The sequence below is a fragment of the Martes martes genome, assembly GCF_963455335.1.
Source record: "Martes martes genome assembly, chromosome: 4".
NCBI lineage: Eukaryota > Metazoa > Chordata > Mammalia > Carnivora > Mustelidae > Martes > Martes martes.
Genome location: NC_137891.1, coordinates 165,208,560 through 165,226,591, shown reverse-complemented (window position 1 = coordinate 165,226,591; position 18,032 = coordinate 165,208,560). Strand labels below are relative to the sequence as shown.

General features: G+C 48.1%; 1 protein-coding gene across 2 annotated transcripts in view; it reads right to left on the bottom strand.

Moving 5' to 3' along the window:
* DLGAP3 (DLG associated protein 3) overlaps nt 1–12,836 on the bottom strand; it is a gene marked incomplete at its 5' end in the record, with an annotated part of 39,456 nt that extends 26,620 nt beyond the window's left edge. For both annotated transcript variants that reach the window (XM_080800747.1, XM_080800748.1), the window contains 3 exons: nt 6,795–6,867; nt 7,159–7,364; nt 11,730–12,836. In XM_080800747.1, the coding sequence (XP_080656873.1) occupies nt 6,795–6,867; nt 7,159–7,364; nt 11,730–12,836 (1,386 nt within the window). The remainder of the gene's footprint in view (nt 1–6,794; nt 6,868–7,158; nt 7,365–11,729) is intronic.
* Between the last annotated feature and the right edge of the window lie 5,196 nt (nt 12,837–18,032).

Genomic DNA, 18,032 nt, shown 5'->3' with positions numbered 1-18,032 from the left:
GGGAAGCTAGGGGGAGAACAGGAATACAGCGCTGCAAAGCTGAGATTGAAGCACTGTTTGGGGCAAGCAATGGACTGGCAGACTAGGCAGGGATTTAACAGAGGAGTTCCAGGACATGAGATAACCAGAGAAGGTTTGATGAGCGCTCCACATATCCTGGGTTGAGCAGAGGTGAGTGCAAGCACAACAGAGACAGAGAGGCCTCGAGCTGCCCACACCTCTCTGGCCAGTGGAGCCTGTGTCCATGTGTAGCAGTGACAAGAGAGAGCCTGGCGAAAAAGTAAAATCCAGGGTAGGCTGAAAAACAGTCTGAAGTTTGTAGTCCCTAGTCCACACATAGAACCATAAGCAGAGAGACTTTCTGGCTCAAGGTTTTGGGGCACAAACTCTGGCTGAACACTAAGCTATGCAGACACAAGGGCACACCGCCTAGGAAACCAGGCTTAAAAATAAAAACAAGAAAGAAAAAAAAGGGGCACCTGAGTGGCTCAGGGGGCACCTGGGTGGCTCAGTGGGTTAAGCCTCTGCCTTTGGCTCAGGTCATGATCCCAGGGTCCTGGGATTGAGCCCCGCATTGGGCTCTCTGCTCAGCAGGGAGCCTGCTCCCCCCCCCCCCGCCTGCCTCTCTGCCTACTTGTGATCTCTCTCTGTTAAATAAATAAATATTTTTTTAAATGTTAAAAAATTTTTAAAAAAGGAAAGAAAAAAATTGGTGAATTTATCAGAGGCCACCTTTAGCAAGGAAGACCGATTTCACAGATTTAGTCCAGGGATCAACAAACACATAAACAAAGCAATAGCAATCTTCAAGAGGTAAAGTAAGAATCCACAACTCTATGCCCAACTGATCTTTGACAAAGCAGGCAGTGATATCCAATGGAAAAAAGGCAATCTCTCCAACAAATGATGCTGGGAAAACTGGACAGCCACATGCAGAAGAATGAAACCAGACCACTTTCTTACACCATACACAAAAATAAATTCAAAATGGATGAAAGACTGAAACGTGAGACAGGAAACCACCAAAATCCTAGAGGAGAACACAAGCAGCAACCTCTTTGACCTTGGCCACAGCAACTTTTTTTTTTTTAAGATTTATTTATTTATTCATTTGACAGCGAGAGAGTGTGAGCTCAAGAAGGGGGAGAAGCAAGCAAAAGGAGAAGGAGAAGCAGGCTCTCTGCTGAGCGGGGAGCCTGACTAGGGGCTCAATCCCAGGACCCTGGGATTATGACCTGAGCAGAAGGAAGACACTTAACCATCTGAGCCACCCAGGCACCCAGCCATAATAGCAACTTCTTACTAGACATGTTGCCAGAGACAAGGGAAACAAAAGCAAAAATAAACTATTGGGACTTCTTCAAGATAAAAAGTTTCTGCACAGCAAAGGAAACAATCAACAAAACTAAAAGGCATCCTACAGAATAGGAGAAGATATTTGCAAATGAAAAATATGCTCAAGGATTAGTATCCAAAATCTATAAAAACTTACCAACTCAACACCCAAGAAACAAATAATCCAGTTAAGAAATGGGCAGAAGAAATGAAGAGACACTTTTCCAAAAAAAGACATCCAGATGGCTAGTAGACACATGAAAAGATGCTCAACATCACTCATCATCAGGGAAATACAAATCAAAACCATGCTGAGATACCACCTCACACCAGTCAGAATGGCTAAAATTAACAACACAAGAAACAACAGGTGTTGGCAAGGATGTGGAGAAAGAGGAACCCTCTTGCACTGTTGGTGGGAATGCAAACTGGTGCAGCCACTCGAGAATATTTGGAGGCTCCTCAAAAAGTTAAAAATAGAGCTACCCTACAATCCAGCAAATGCATTACTAGGGATTTACCCAAAGGATTAAAAAGAAAAAAAAAACAGATCTGAAGGTATACATGCACCCTAATGTTTACAGCAGCATTGTCAACAATAGCCAAACTATGGAGAGAGCCCAAATGTCCACTGACTGACAAAAATCAGTAAAGAAGACATGGTGTGTGTGTGTGTGTGTGTGTACACACACACACACACACACACACACACACACACACAGTGGAATATTACTCAGCCATCAAAAAGAATGAAATCTTGCCATTTTCAACTATGTGAATGGAGCTACAGTGTATTATGCTAAGTGAAATAATTCAACCAGAGAAAGACAAATACCATATGACTTCACTTATATGTGGAATTTAAGAAACAAAACAGATGAACATAGGCATGGGGGAAAAGGGAAAGAGGGAGAGAGAAAAAAAAATAAGAGACTCTTAACAGTAGAGAACAAACTGAGGGTTAATGGAGGGAGCTGGGTGGAGGATGGGCTAGAGGAGTGTTGGGAATTAAGGAAGGCAATTGTTGTGATGAGTCCTAGCTGTTATATGTAAGTGATAAATCACTGAATTCTACTCCTGAAACCAATATTGCACTGTATGTTAATGAACTAGAATGTAAATTTTTAAAGTTTTAAAAAGGTAAAATATGAATCCAAAGTCACTGCAATATATTACTTAAAATGTTCGATATACAACAACAAAAAAAAAACATGAGACATGCAAATAAACAAGAAAATGTGAATGTCCTGAAACGTTTGATTTATCAGACAAGATCTGCAAAGCAGCTCTTACAAATATGTTAAAAGAACTAAGGGAAATGTTTAAAGGTTTAAAAGAAAGCACAGCAATGACTACATGGATTAAAAAAAAATTCACAACAGAAAGAATTTTTTTAAGAGCCAAATGGAAATTTTGGAGCTGAAAAGTACAATAACTGAAGTGCCCTTCTTTTTCACTCAGCATTAGAAATGATCAGTAAACTTGATCAGTATAAATTATCCAATGTGAAGAATGGAGAGAAAAAAAGAATACAAATAAACAGAGCCTCAGAGACTTATGGGACAATAACAAGCAAGGCAGTATACATGCGACGGAAATCCCAAAGGGAAAAGGGAGAAAGGGGGAGAAAAAGGTACTTGAAGAAATAGCAGCTCAAAACTTTCCAAATGTGACAAAAAACATTAATCTACAGATTAAAGAAGCTCAAGGTTAAATACAAAGAGATCCATAGCCAGATACATTACAATCAAAATGTTGAAAGCCCTAGACAAAGAGAAAATCTTAACAGCAGCGAGGGAAAAACAATTCATCACACACAAGAAGACAGTAATATGATTAACAACCGGCTGCTCATCAGAACAATAAGCATCAAGGGAGTGGAATGGTATATTCAAAATGCTGAAAGAAAAAACTGCCAACCAGGAATTCTATATTCAGCAAAACTGTTCTTCAAAAATGAAGTAAAATTAAAGATGTTTCCAAATACATATAGACTGAAGGATTTGTTACAGACCTGTCTTACAAGAAACATTCACGGAAGTTCTTCAGGCTAAAAGGAACGGATACTTAATGGTAACTCACATCTACAGGAAGAGATGAAAGGGACAAGAAATGACAAACATAAAAGACTCTGTAGATATGCTTTTCTCCTTTTTTTCCCTCAACTTCTTTGAAAGGCACAAAATTTTACAAAAATATTATTATAACATCATCATTACTTTTTATAATAATTGTTAGATTTAGAACATATACACAGGAAAGGTGCATGACAATAATAGCACAAATGGGGAGAGGAAAAAAAGAGATACATTGGAGCAGTGTTTCTATATTTTATCAGAATTAATTAAATTTTAATCAGTTATGATACATATTATAATTCCTAGAGCAACTCTAATAACTCAAATAATATAGTAAAAAGGAATTAATAATAAAGAGATTCAAATAGTACACTAAAACATTTATTTGATACAAAAGACAGCAAAGAACGAACAGAGGAAAAACAATGACATGATACAATCCAATCATATCAATAATCACATTAAATGTGAATGAACAAGAAAGCCTCGTTCAGAAATCGTTAGATTGGATTTTTTGAAAAAGCACAAGTAGGTTGAAAGTAAAATGAAGAAAACCAGCAAACACTAACCAGGAGAGAATTTTCCAGATTTGATGAACAGCATTAATCTTCAGATTCAGGGAACATACACACATATCATAGTGAAACTGCAGAACACCAAAATCAAACAAAGATCTCAACAGCAATCAGAAAGAAATGAAAACTATCCACAAAGACAATTAGATTGATTGCAGACTTCCCAAAGGCAACAACAGAAGACAGATGACAAAAGAATATCTTCAAAACGCTGAGAGAAAATAAATGTTGACCTAAGATTCTAAAATAAGCTGATTTATGTTAAATAATGAGGGTAGACTCCATTTTTTTTGTTGTTGTTGTTAAAAACAAAGTTTGCTACTAACAGACACTGACTGAAAAAATTACTAAGGAATATTTCAAAGGAAGGAATGAACTGTGAGAAGATATGGGGGAGGTACAAATGTGAGTCTATGTAATCAAGTACTAAGAGCATAAAATGTAGCAAAAATAATAAAGACTAACTTGGAGAGGTAAAAAGAAGGTGGAACTAAAATACCACACAACACGTACAGGTAAGAAGGGAAGAGGTGGTCAAAACAGAAGTGTCCTAAGGATAGAAGAAATTGTCAAATTTAGACTTTGCTAAGTCAGATGTGCACATGAAAATTACAAGAATAACTACAAGAATGAAACTAGAATATAGAACTGCCAAACAAAGCAGTGTGGGATTTGGTATTAAGAAAAATGAAGAAACCAATCCAAAAGAAGGTAGCAAAGGAGTAGAAAAGCATCACCCAAAAAGCAGAAGAAATAAGGGCACAAAATAAAACAACAAAACACATCCAGGCATATCAGTAATCACAATAAACATAAATGTACTAAGCCCTCAAGCAATTGTCAGAGTAGATGTAAGATAAATTCCTTAAACTATTTACAAAAGACAAAGCTCAAACAGAAGGAGACAAAAAGCTGGAACACACCTGTGGTGTCAGAGGGTAACTAGCGTGGCTGGAGAGGACGAGGGGAGGGAACAGTGTTAGGAGAAGGACTTACAGGGAGCAAGGGCCCGGTCATGCAGGGCTTCCTAAGTCAAAGTAAAGTCCTCTGTGTAAGGCGAGGGTTTTCAGTGAATGCAATTCTATTTTGAAATGATCACTCAGGGCTGTGCTGAGAGAGAATGACTTGGAGCAAGGGCCCATGCAGGACACCATTTAGGGGGCAGGGCAATAGCCGGGACAGAAGCCATGGTGACATAGTCTGGAATGTAATGTAATGACAATGGAGGTGGTGAGAAGTGCTTGGATCCTGGATATGCTTGGAAGGTGGGACCAACAGGGTTTGCTGAAGGACTGGATGGGGAGAGGTGAAAAAGAGAAAGGAGTCAAGACTGACTTCAGGCTTTTGGATCTGAGCTCCTAGAAGGATAAATTTGCCATTAACTGAGACAGAGAAGACAGTGGATGGAGGAGGACACTTTGCAGGGAAAGGGAGTAGAGGATAAGGGTACCAACAGCTCCACTGTGGATATCTTAAGTTTGAAATGTCTATTAAACATCCAACTGAGATTTCAATACACAGTTAGACACACATGACTGGCTATTATGGAAGGATCTGGGGCTGGAGAGACACATTTGGAAGTCATCAGGCCCTCAATAATATTCAAAGCCATGAGCCCGAGTGAGCTCACCTAAGGAGGGAGTGTCCAGAGAAGTCCAGGAATTAAGCCCTGGAAAAATCCAGTGTTCAGATCCTGGAGAGTTGGAGAGACACCCATAGCAAGACTAAGCATAAACATCCAGAGTGAGAATCTAGGAGAACCTAAAAGGTATGGAGTCTTCAAAGCAAACTGAGTATGGTGTTTCAAGAAGGAGAGAGCCATCATCTGTGTTAGATGTTGCTGATGGGTCGATTAAAACGAGGACTGAGCATTAAACCACTGGGTTTAGCCAACAGGCTAGTCTGATGTAAAAAGACAGCTGTGCCCATCAGATTCCCTGATTCAGGAAATGTAACAAAGACCGCAGCAGCAAACAAGAGAAGCCAATCTGGACAGACTTCTGCATTGCTTTTTTGCATTGCTTTTTTTCCCCAGCAAACAGTAAAAATAGCTAACCTTTCCTGAGTGCTGGCTATGTGCCAAGAACACTATTATGATGCCTATTTTTAAATAGAGAAAGTGGGGCTCAAAAAAGTCAAATAATTTGCCCCGGGTCACTCAGCTGGTAAGTAGCTGAGCTGGAATCCCAGTCCATGTCATGCATGTAATCATGCGTGCTTCTGCTTAGTTAAGGGGAAAGACCACACTTAGGGAAGGAACTCACATTTATAAAGTACCGATTGAGGGCCAGGCATCTTGTGTTTGCATACATGTTCTCATTGAACTCTCGCAAAGGCCCTGAGATAAACATCATTACTACTGTCATTTTAAAGGTGAAAAACCAGAGGTTCTGCTGGGTCTCACTAACGGTCCCACAGGGGTGGTGACTGGTGGGGAAAGAGCTCAAGTGTGGGCATCTCTCGGACTGCATCTCTGCCTATCCCTCGTCTGTACCACAGGCCCGCCCTTCATACTGGGCGAACTGAGACTATTCAGGCCAGGACATGGCTGGGGAACCCCAGAGACCTGATGTCACCCCTACAAACTCATCACTTTGAGGATCCTTGGTGGGTTTGAAGGATGTGACTGAGACCCCCCCCCCAGTCTGAGTCAGCTCCAGAAGTACCAAGGCAGGCTTCCCAGCTCCCCTAGAACCAGACCTGTGCTCTGTCCAGGGGCTGGACCTCTGATTTTAAGGCATCGGCTGAGTATGGGAGTGAACCCCACTTCCCACCCTTTCCTTCAGTCATACTGGATGCTCCCTACCTGTCCGGTGGTGAGGGAACGGCTGTAGCCAGGGATGGAGCTCCGGGGATGGATCCGGGGTGGGACACAGCAGCTGGGAAAGAACAAAATTCCATATTCAGAACAGGGGCCTGCTAGAAAGGGGAATAACAGCATTGGGGCCCCTGAGCAGGTTCCATCCCTCGGAAACCCCGAGACAGGGATCCTCCCAGGAGACTTTTGGGTAAAGGTCCTGTCCCAAAGAGGCACTCAGATTGGAGCGATCACCAGGGACCCCCTCTTTATGTGGAGCAAGGCGAGACTCCCCACTTGAACCCTAAGCAGGGAACCCCCCCACACACAGGATCAGCTTCCCAGCCCAAGCCCTGGCCCTCCCTGTCCTTACTTGATCCGGGCCTGGTCCACGCTGGAGGATCGGCGGGCGGTGAAGCGCCGGGCCATTGCTTTGGGAGACGTCTTGGGGCTGCCATCCGAGTCTCCACTCTCCTCATCCCCCATGGCCTTGATGTAGCTGCCGCTCCTCATCCTGCGGCAGGGGATCTCCCCGTCCTTGCCCCCAGTGGGGTAACCCCCCCAGTCATCTTGCGGCACCTGCGGGGACAGGGGCTTCTGTCTCTCGGATGCGTCCCTACTACATCTAGAAGCCGGGACCCTCTGTCCCCACTGCCAGCAGGAGGCGCTCTGCTAGCTGGAGCAGGGCTGGCCCAGGGACAGGCAGAAGCAGAGCCAGAGGTAAGGTTTCAGGCTGTCCCCTCCCTTACAGGAGATGCCTCATCATCTTTCATGGACTGCTTACTACTTAATTAAGGTGATATGCCGGGAGCCAAGAGGATGGAGATCAGAGGCCAAAGTGACCTCTGCTGACCCATCCCAGCAGCGAAGTATCACGAGCCCCCACCTTTCACCCCTCTTCCTCCTTCCTCCTCTTAACCTGCCAACATCCCAAATCCTCCAACCCTTCCCCCCTTCCCTCTCTGAGGAGCCACAGAGGGCTCTAAGCAGGCAAGTGCCATCAGATTTGTTTCAGAAAGAGTGCTCTGACAGTCCAAAGGGGGGATGCACTGTGTAGGGCCTGGAGCAGGGCAAGGGATGGAATGGCAGGAGGGAGACCAGTTAGGAGGCTGATGCTGTTAGCCAGGCAAAAGATGATGAGCCTAAATTAAGACCATGACAATGAGGGGGACGAGGAGATGGAAATGAGGTGTTAAGGAGCATCAGTGAGTCTGATTAGACGTAGGGGGCGAGGGGGCGAGGGGGCGGGGAGGAGCCGCAGATGACTGGGAGGCTGCTGGCTGAGGACCCGGGGGATGGTGCTGTCGCTCACGGAGCCACAGAATCCCAGAGAAACAGGTTTGGGGGAGAGGTGATAGGTTAGGGTTGAGCATCTTAAGTTTGGCAGTGAAATACTGAGCAGGTGGTTGGGTGTTAGGTTCTGGAGTTCAGCGGCGGAGAGATCTGGGCTGGAGGCAGACACGTGGGAGTCATGGGCAGCAGCTGAATCCACAGGAGTGAATGAAACAGCCCAGGGGAAAGAGAGAGCGCTGGGGAGGGATCCACTGACATTTAAAAAGGGGACTGCAAAGAAAGGAAGAAAAGCCTATGAAGTCACCTGAGAAGGAGTGGGCAGAGGGGTAGGAGGGAAGTCAGGAGAATGCCATGTCATGGAAACAGGAGACATTTCCAGAATAAAAGGAGTTGATAATGTCAAATGCCACAGTACATTCAGAGGTTAGTAATTCGGGCTCAGGAGCTAGATCCATGCTCAGATTTTCACCCCATCGCTTCCTAGGTGAACTTGAGCAAAAATGATTGCTCTCTCCGTTTCCTCGTCTGCGAACTGGTAATGACAATTATGCCAACGTCCCAGAGCTGGTGGGAAGGATAAGTAAGCCAACATAGTGTGCCCAGCACATAGTAAGTCCCCAGTAAATGTTAGCTGTTATTATTGTTATTATAAGCATTGAAAGGTGCCTTTCAAGGAGAGCCCTCGAAAGACCACTGGGGACTACTGCCAGAACATTTTAGAGGGCAGGGGATGTGGAGGTCAGACTGTCACCAAGGGGAGAATGAAAGGAAGTAAAGATGAAGAATCTATGCTCTAAGAACTTGGGTATGAAGGAAAGACAGGAGATGGCAGGGGCTATGGAGGGAAGCAAGGATTTTTTAGGATGAGAGACCTGGGCATATTTCCAGGATAAGAGAAAAAGCCAGTAAAGACAAAGACAGTCTTTAAATGCAGGGAGGAATGGAGGTAGGGGATGGTCAGTTCCTGGATAGAGGGGATCCTGAGGAGATGTGCTCAAGCCCTGCTGGAGGAATCAGCATGGGATGATGATGAGTGGCCCTGGCTTTTTCTCTGAGCCAAGAAGGAAGGAGAAGGGGGTGGCTGGGGATCTAGATGAGTCTGTATGTGGGCTGACAGGAAGGCGAGGGAGCCTGTGATGGTTGGCCCACACTAGGAAGAATGACGTACAAGCAGAGGCATGGGGAAAGGGCTGGGGCAGGTAGGGAAGATTTCAAACACCTGTTGTAAGGAACAGGTTGAATGGGGTGAGGATGGAGACTTTAAGATGGGTCAAGAGCCAGGGAGAGCATAGAGTTCAGGGAGGGACAGTGACTATGGGCGGGGGCAGGGCTAGGTGAGGGACAGAAATCAGGATGAGAACAGTGACCCAGGGATTGAATGGGGTCCCAAGATGGACGGAACCCACAGAGAGGGGCATGACTCAGCGAGGAGGCTGGAGCTCAGTTAGAAGATGGGAACACAGGGAGGAGACAAGACTCCATAAAGAAACAAGGGCTCTGGTAGAAGGAGGGGTTCAGCAGAGGGTTGAGGGAGAGCTGGGGTCCAATGGGAGAAATAGGGTGTCAAAACAAAGAGGTTAAGGGTCCAACAAAGACACCTAGTCTGATGGGGCCAGCTTGCCCTGCTTTGGGGCACGGCCCCTTTCATTCCCCCACCCAAGGCTCCGACTTTGCAATCCTAAAATGCCTTGAACCCCCATGCCCTGAGGGATCATTCCCTTCCCTGACTCTCTCCAGAGAGGAGCCCCGGGTGAGCAGAGAGGCAGGCCAGCAGATGGGACAGCCAGGGCACACTCTGCCACACTGCAGGGCTCCCGCTCCACAGCCACTGCGGCTGCTCGCTGTTCTGCAGGACACTGTGAGGTGCATGTTAAAAAGGAAGCCCCCAGAGAGGTCAGGGCAGCCCTGGAGAAGCAGCTGGGAGCAGCGGTGTGGCAGGGAGACTCCGGGGATGGCCAGGACTCAGATCTGGGAGGACAGTTCGTGTCCTCTGCTCGGCCCATTCTGCTGGACCCTTCAATTCCCAGCTTAGAGAACCTCTCTACCCAGGAGGGGGCAATCCAGAAGTCCTGAATCCTACAAGTCTCCCACCTTCCCTACTGTTTGCTTCCACGTGGCCCTGTTTTTTCCCTTGAGCTCTCTCGGAAGTTCTCCACCCAGGAGAGCTCTAACGTGTGAAGAACTTACCGGCAAGGCCAGGGACACCCAAAAGGTACATGCAAGGTCAATTCTCTGTACCTCTGAACATGCTGTAGTCTCTTTCTGGAGGTCCCCTAATCCACGTCTGTGCTCGACCAACTCCAGCTCCACTGGGATTCAGCTCCAGCGTCCTCCTCCCCCGCAAGCTGCTCTGAGCAGCCCCCAGCCGCTGCCACCCCCGGTGGGTGCGGTGCCTTCTCTATGCTCCCATGGCGCTCAGGGCTCTCTCCTATCACAGCCTCATCGCTCTGTTCTACCTGCCTCCTTGCCTATCCCACCCCAACCCTGTAAGCTCTTCACAAGCAGCCTCTGTGTCGTCATCTCAGCATCCTCCCCGAGGGAATGACTGTGGATTAAATATGTGGCATGTGGGGTTCGGGGGACAACTCTTAAGTCTGCTGGACTTCCAGAACTTGTATTGACTTTTCCTCCTAAACCTATGGGAGGCCTCAAAAAGCAAGCCAGCGGGTGCCTGCCTGGCTTAGGCAGAAGAGCATGCCACTCTTGATGCCGGGTTCATGAGTTTGAGCCCTGTGTTGGGTTCAGAGATTGCTTAAATAAATAAAACTTTAAAAAAAAAAAAAAAGGCAAGCCAGGGGGAATAGGAGAGGGGCCAGAGGGAGAGAAGAGAAAGGCTGATGGTGAGAAGGGCCCTGACCCCACCTCAGTAAGGAGGTGGAGAGGGGACAGTGTGGGACGGATAAGGATACCATAAGGAGAAGGAGTCGGAGCTCCTCACCTAATCTGCAGACACCGCACGAGTGGCGAGAAAGGAGGGGGACAGCATGCCATCCATCACCTGCTCCATCCACTCCCTGGAAGCCCCGCCCTGGTGTTGTATCTTGGGCTCAGGCTTCGGTGTGTTCCCAGCCCAGGAAAACCCACACGACAGGCTCCCAGGGCTCTTCCATGGCCTCATGGCATCCTACCTCTGGCACCCCAGCATGACAAACCTCAGCAGAGGCAGATTCTGGAAATAACTGACCTTCATAGTCAAACAGTATCTGGACCACCCAGATCAGAGCAGAAAAGAGGTCTGGAGAAGGCCTAGGGGCAGGAGAACTGCTTTCCAACTGCTGACCTCCAATCTCAAGGAAAGCTACAGCCAGGGAGTGCCACGCTGTCCTGTCCACTGCCTACCCTCAACCTCATTCTGCCTCCGAGCTTATGAGACAGAGGCCGGCACAGCTTGTCCAAGCAGCAGGTCGAAGGGAAGTCTTCCTGGCAGTGACACATAATGTCAGAATAGAAGGGCCCCTTCCTTGTACAAATGGGGAAAGCGAGATCCCAAAAGGGGCTCCAGGAGACACAGTGAGGCAGGGCAGAACCTCCCCACCTCCAGGCCTCCACCACAGGGACAACTGACTCCCATCCAACCCTTTTGATAACTCCCTGGGTGACAGCACCGCAGAAGGTTGAGGACCCTGTGCCCCACCCTCACCAAAGCCTCACCTGCAGATAATGGTAAGTCCTGGCTTTGGCCTTGGCCTCCGGACCCAGGAGCCCCTTGCCTGGCCCGGCCCCTGGGTATCCATCCCGGCCCTGGCTGACCATCATGGTATGCCAGGCACTTCGCTTGACCGATTGTCCATCCAGTGACATGGACATGCCAGTGCAGGCAAGACAGCGGCCTTCCGACCCGCCTGAGCGCCCCTTGAAGCTCAAGTCCCGGTAGGACCCGTCTGGAGCCTCAAGGCAGAAGGGACCACCAGGCTCCCCAGGGGGCCGCCCACCCGCCAGGAAGCCACTATCGCTGTCCAAGTTGTCATCGGAGCTCCACCAGCCAGCGGACTTGGACTGGTGCCGCCCATCCCCCTTGCGGTCCTTGCTCTTGCTCCTCTTGCCGTGCCTGGACTGGTGGTGGTGGTGGTGGTGGTGGTGATGGTGGTGGTGGGAGGTGTGGGGGCCTCCAGAGCCCAGGCCAGGGTAGCTGTCTCCTCCAGAGCCACCTCTTCCCTCAGCCTTGGGCCCGTTATAGTCCCGCTTCCCTGGAGCCTCCAAAGAGTGGGACTTGGCAAAGAGCTTCTGCACAGAGTGAACCAGGTGCCGTATGCGGCTGGGGCTCTCGCTGCGGGCCTCCGGGGCAGTGCCGGATGCCGGCCCTGGCCCGGGCCCGGCCCCTGCCGGACCTCGCTGGTATGGGAGTGTGTGGAAGCCATCTTGTTGAACTGGCAACTGCTTTTCAAACTGGTCCAGGAGTGTAGAAGGCAGGCGGGGGGCACCCTTGCCCTGAGGGTGGCCCACACAGTCTTCACAGGTGTCGAAGGGGCCCTGGCCGGGGTACATCCTGGGGAAGGTGCTGCTACCCCCCCCAACCCCGGCCCCCCCAGGCCCTCCCTCGGGGCCTACTGATGGCCCCTCACTCAGGCTCAGGGGCCCTTCCGGAGAAAGGTGTCCCAGGCCAGCTCTCGGGGCACAGAAGCGGGGCTCGGTGGAGAAGGCCTCCCCGGAGCCCAGCAGGTACGGGGCCCTGGCAGCTGGGCCCACGTCCATATGCTGCTGGTCGGCAAAGCGGGCTGGGCGGGGATGGCTACCGCGGTCGCCATGGTAACCCCTCATGGCCTCAGCAAGGGCTCTTCATAGTGCTGGGGGCCAGGCCCCAGGAACCTCCTGGGAAAATAAGGAGAAAAAGGATTCAGACTGAACAGGCCACTTCCCCTAAAACTCCATTCTTAGGTATCTGGTATCCCTTTAGGTAATGCATACCAATTTATTGTGATTAATTGTACTATCTTTCCCCACATGAGCTTAAAATGCCTTAAAACAGTGATACTAGACAAAGACACTCACAAGGACACAAAATAATGCCATCATTCCTCAAATGCTGCAAATTTGATAAATACTTATTCACAAAATAAAATGCCCTCAGCCAAACGGGTTTGTAAAAATTCTTAGGCTACCAAAAATAAAAGGATACCCAAAAAGACATAATATATATATATATACACATATATACATACACGTATACAGATATACACACACACACACACACACACACACATATACATACATACACACACACACACACACACACACACACACACATTTTTTTTCTTCCCCAAAGAAACCAGTCATTAGGTGAATTGGCTTTTAACAAGCTGGCTTTGGGCAAATTGATCCAGAGCCACACCTCTGCCCCAATCCCAGCCATATCCCCTGCTGTGAAGAGCCAGGCCCAGGGTCACAGCCTCCAGCAGCAGTAACCAAACAGAATACTGGACCCACATCTACGTATCCACCCCCTCCCCTTCCTTCCACACCCTGTTCCTTCCATCTGGCTGCAGGCTCATTCTCCTCCCTCCCACAATCCCCCACCCACCCACTTCAGGGTTGAGACAGAAAGAAATAACCTAAGATGACTGCCTCTTCGTCTTCTGGGTTCCAAGTGTTCCCCAGTGAAAGTTCCCCTTCTGCCTTTTACCCCCATCGGCCACCCCCATTCCACTGTAGGGGAGTCACCAAGGGAGGAGAAACCCCAAAGAGGAGGAATACTGGCTTTCCAAAGCAGCATCTAAACACTACACTGGGATTGGAACTCAGGAGTTCCTCCTCCCAGGAACAGTGGGCTGGCAGGACGGGGAGGTGACGGAGAGAAAGTGTTGGAACGAGTGCCCCTGGCCGCCATCCCAGGCTTGCCAAGGCTACAGGACAGAGAGGTCAACTCTCAGCAAGAACCACCTCCAATCAGGTCTGCAGAGTTGCCAGGACAGGAGCTACAGCAGGGGGGGTGTCAGCAGGAGGGACAGGGACGGAGGAGCTGGCAGACGGTGCCCTCCCTCATCCCAGACCAGGCTCCTGGGCCATCTGCTGACTAGGAGGGGATGACAGCCTCAAAGACTCCAGACAGCAGCACCTCTGAGACCTGGCCTCCCTTCTTCCCCACCACCACCTCTCCATACCCACTGTGTCAGGCTGCTTCCAGAATGCCCCAAGTTATTCTGATTTCAGAACCTCAATCTACTCCCCATCTCCCAGACTCCTACCACTCACCATCCGGGGCTTCCCATCCTCAGTGTCAGGATCCCTACCACCAGGCAAAATCCTAACTTCAGAAGGCCTCAGGATCACCAGCGCCTGATGGAAAAGAAGAGGGCAGTGAGCCAAGGAAGAAAGATTGTCCCAGAGTCCTCAGAGGACCAGTCTCTGGCCTTGACAGTTTCCCTTCCCAACCCCCCAAACCAGGACTGATTGGATCCCCCATGATGCAGAGCCTTTGGACCCCCAGGGAAATGAAGTTGGCTTCATTATGCAAATACATGCAAATGAGCTCACAGGTTGGACTACCTCCAACAGCAGGTGTCTGTGTGATCTGTCCGTGGTGCTGAGCCACTGCAATTCTTTTTCATTGCCCTCAAATACCATTCCATGCCACAAAATTTGTTGAGCAGCTACCATAAGCAAAACTGAGTGAGAAGTTTATAGAGGTGATCTAAGTGTGGTCTCTGTCATCGAGAGGCTTATAGTCCAACAAGGGAACAATCCTACACGACAGGGTTATTTTAGGTCCTTGTATTTTTGCACAAGCAGTACCCTCCTCCTAGAATCTCCTTCCATCTACTCCCCTCATCTCTTTCCCTTGGCTAACTCTTCCTCAGATGAAGCCCCACCTACCCTCAAAGACTTTCTGTATTCTCATTCTGGGTTATGTCTCTCTACTGGGCTTTCATAACAGCCTTGGTTCCCCCATGAAAGAAACCATAACACTGCACTGAAATTGTCTGTTTCAGTTTCTGTCTCCCCAGCAAGAATGTGGTCTTCTGCAGGGTAGGAACCATATCCTAATTATCTCCAAATCTCCAACACCTAACTTAGGGCTTTGTCCAGAGCAGGTCCTTAATAAACATTCACCAAGTAGATGAATAAATGGACTGGAAAGGGGTAGCAAAACATTACACTAGTTCAGATGAAAACAAGACCAGACCCAACAGAGGGAAATTGAGGGGAACTTCCCAGAGAAGAGTGTGTTCAGGATGGAGAACAAGACGGCTGTGTATTCCAAAGACAAAGCGACGGGGGAGAGAGAATTCCCAGAGAAGGAAACAGGAGGCACAAAGGCAGAAGAGGTGGGCAAGTAAGGAATTCTTAGGGGTGGGCTGCAAGAGTTCTAGCAGACACTTAGGGTTTGGCAAATACTGGGATGAAGTGGGGGAGAGAGAGTCAGGAAGGAAGACGACTCTGAAGTTTGCAGCAGCCGTGACTGGAAGACTAATGATGCCATTATTAGACACAAGGATGTCAGGAAGAAGAGCTAGCTTTGCAGGCGTGATTAATAGTAGTGGAAGAGACACAGTCAGACATCAGGAAGAACTTCCTGACCCTGAAGGATGTGAGACAATGAAGAGAATTGTGGACTGTCCTGGAAATCTTCCATAAAGGAAAGGGTGAGGCATACCCTGTCCCTGGCCCACCCTGTGGCCTGGACTGAAGGAGCTGTTGGTTACCTTGCCTGCAGGGAACCAGAGTTGACCTCAGAGGCATCATCTGCCTGACTCTAGACAATAGTTCTTCTCCTCCACTTGCCTTCTCTGGGGAAGCAGAGGTAACCTCAGACCAAGAGGGCCTCACAAGAAGTTGCTGGAAAAGCTCTTGAAAGCATCTCCCTGCTTTGGAAAGAAATTTTGATAGCCTGGTCCTTCACCCACATCATGGCCCTCCTCCTCTTGCCCCAGGCAGAACCCACGTTCAAGACTCACAGCATGAAAGTCCACTTTGCCAGAAGCCCAGACCATCTCATTTGCTTTGTTCGTGGTCACATCGACCTGGAGTCTCACTCGGAGCTTCCCAATGGTCGACAGTCCCAGGCTTCCCCCCGCCATGGTCCCCCCCCCCCCCCCCGCCGCCACACACAGGTGCTGCTGCCAAGCCTCTGAACCGCCATCAAGATCTTATCAAACTTCAGTCTCTTTAGCATCAATCCATGTTCTCCCAGCTCTAGTCTCAGGGGAGACAGGCCCCTGTCATTGCTCTTCTCCAGATGAGTTATCCTCACCTCCCTAACCCGTGTCCTATATGGCAGCACTGTCTGGTGGAAAAAGCGCAAGTTCTGACACCAGAAGGCATGTGACACTAGACAAGTGACTTAATGATGCCTGCTCATCTATCTCCCAGGATCTTCATATCAAATAATAAAATGTATATCAAGCCATTTTATAAACTCTAAAAGATTACACAATATAATCCCTCATGTGAAGACATTATTCTGGATTTCCAAAATCCCCAATGTCCAAATACTAAACTGTAATCAAATACAAATTACTGAGGGAAGGAGATACCCAGGTTGTGGATTTTCTAAAGAAAACATTTCATTGGCGTAGATTGAATTATATAGTCTTCCTCCTATATAATACGCTTTGCCGCCACATTCTCCTGCTCCCTCCCTATTACTAATCGATAGGGAGGCAAAACAAGCAAGAATGGGACTCAGAATTCCACCCATCACCAAGTCCTGTGGATTTTGCTTCCTAAAAATAGATCTGCCCACTTATTTCCATACCCACTAGCTATATCCACTATATGACTAGCTAAAACTCATTTTCAACCTCCTTTCTCCTTTCCCAACACCCCCAGTAACTGGAGGCCACATGATTCACTTTTGGCTAAATATATATATATATATATATATATATATATATATACACACACACACACACACACACATAATACATGTATATATATATATACACACATAATACATATACATAATACATTATATATATATATATATACACACACACATAAAAATCTGATGGTTTCTGGGAATTAGGTTGCCTTTATGATAAAGGGGTGGAGCCTGCTAGTACCATTCTTCCACCCCTTTCTTCTAGGCTTGAATACAACCATGATGCCTGGAGCTAAGGCAGCTATCTTGCCAACATGAAAGAGAGGCCTAGAGAATCACAGAAATGCTAGTCCTGGAATCACTGAGCCCTGGAACCAACACAAGCAGTTGCCTTCCTCTGGGCCTAAATGTGGTAAGGAATGAACTCTTTAAACCATTGTTGGCCAGATTTCCTGTGTTTGTAAGTAGAGAGCACTTCTAACTAATCCAATTAACTCAGAACACCGTCTCCTACCCGAGCGTCTGCAAAAGCTCCTAACTAGTCTCCCTGCTTCCTTTCCTACTCTGCTTCCAGTCCAAATGGTCCCAGAAATTCGATCATGTCACTTCTCTGTTTAAAACTCATCAATGGTTTATTGATGTTCTTAAGATAAAACACCATAACCTGTCCACTAAGGCCTGCAAGGTCCGGCCCTTCCTACGTTTCCAACAACCCTCTCATCGCATGCTCCCCCTTGCTTCCTCTGCTCCAACCAGGCCAGTCTTTCTGCAGTCCCATGATCCCTCCCATCAGGGACCTGTTCCCACAACCCCCCCCAGAAAGCTTTGCCGGCCCACCTCTGCCTTGTTAACTCCTACACACCCTTCAGATCTCAGCCTCGTTGTTGCTTCCTCGGGGGCAGCTTTCTCTGGCCTCCCTGACTAGGTCAGATCTCCCTGCTGTTTGCTCTCAAGGCACAAGGTCCCTGTATAGCTCTTATACTGTTACCATTTTCATTTGGCATGATTTGGAGGTTGTCCGCCTCTCCCACTAGAATGGAAACTCCGGGGAACTGCAGGGGTTTCATCCATCTTACCGCAACACCCCAACCCCTAGAACGATGCTTGGCACAAGGGCAGGTGTTTGTTGGGTGAATGCAAGCCTTTCACTTATGGCATCTAACGTAACTCCCACAACTATTCCAAGAGATACCTAA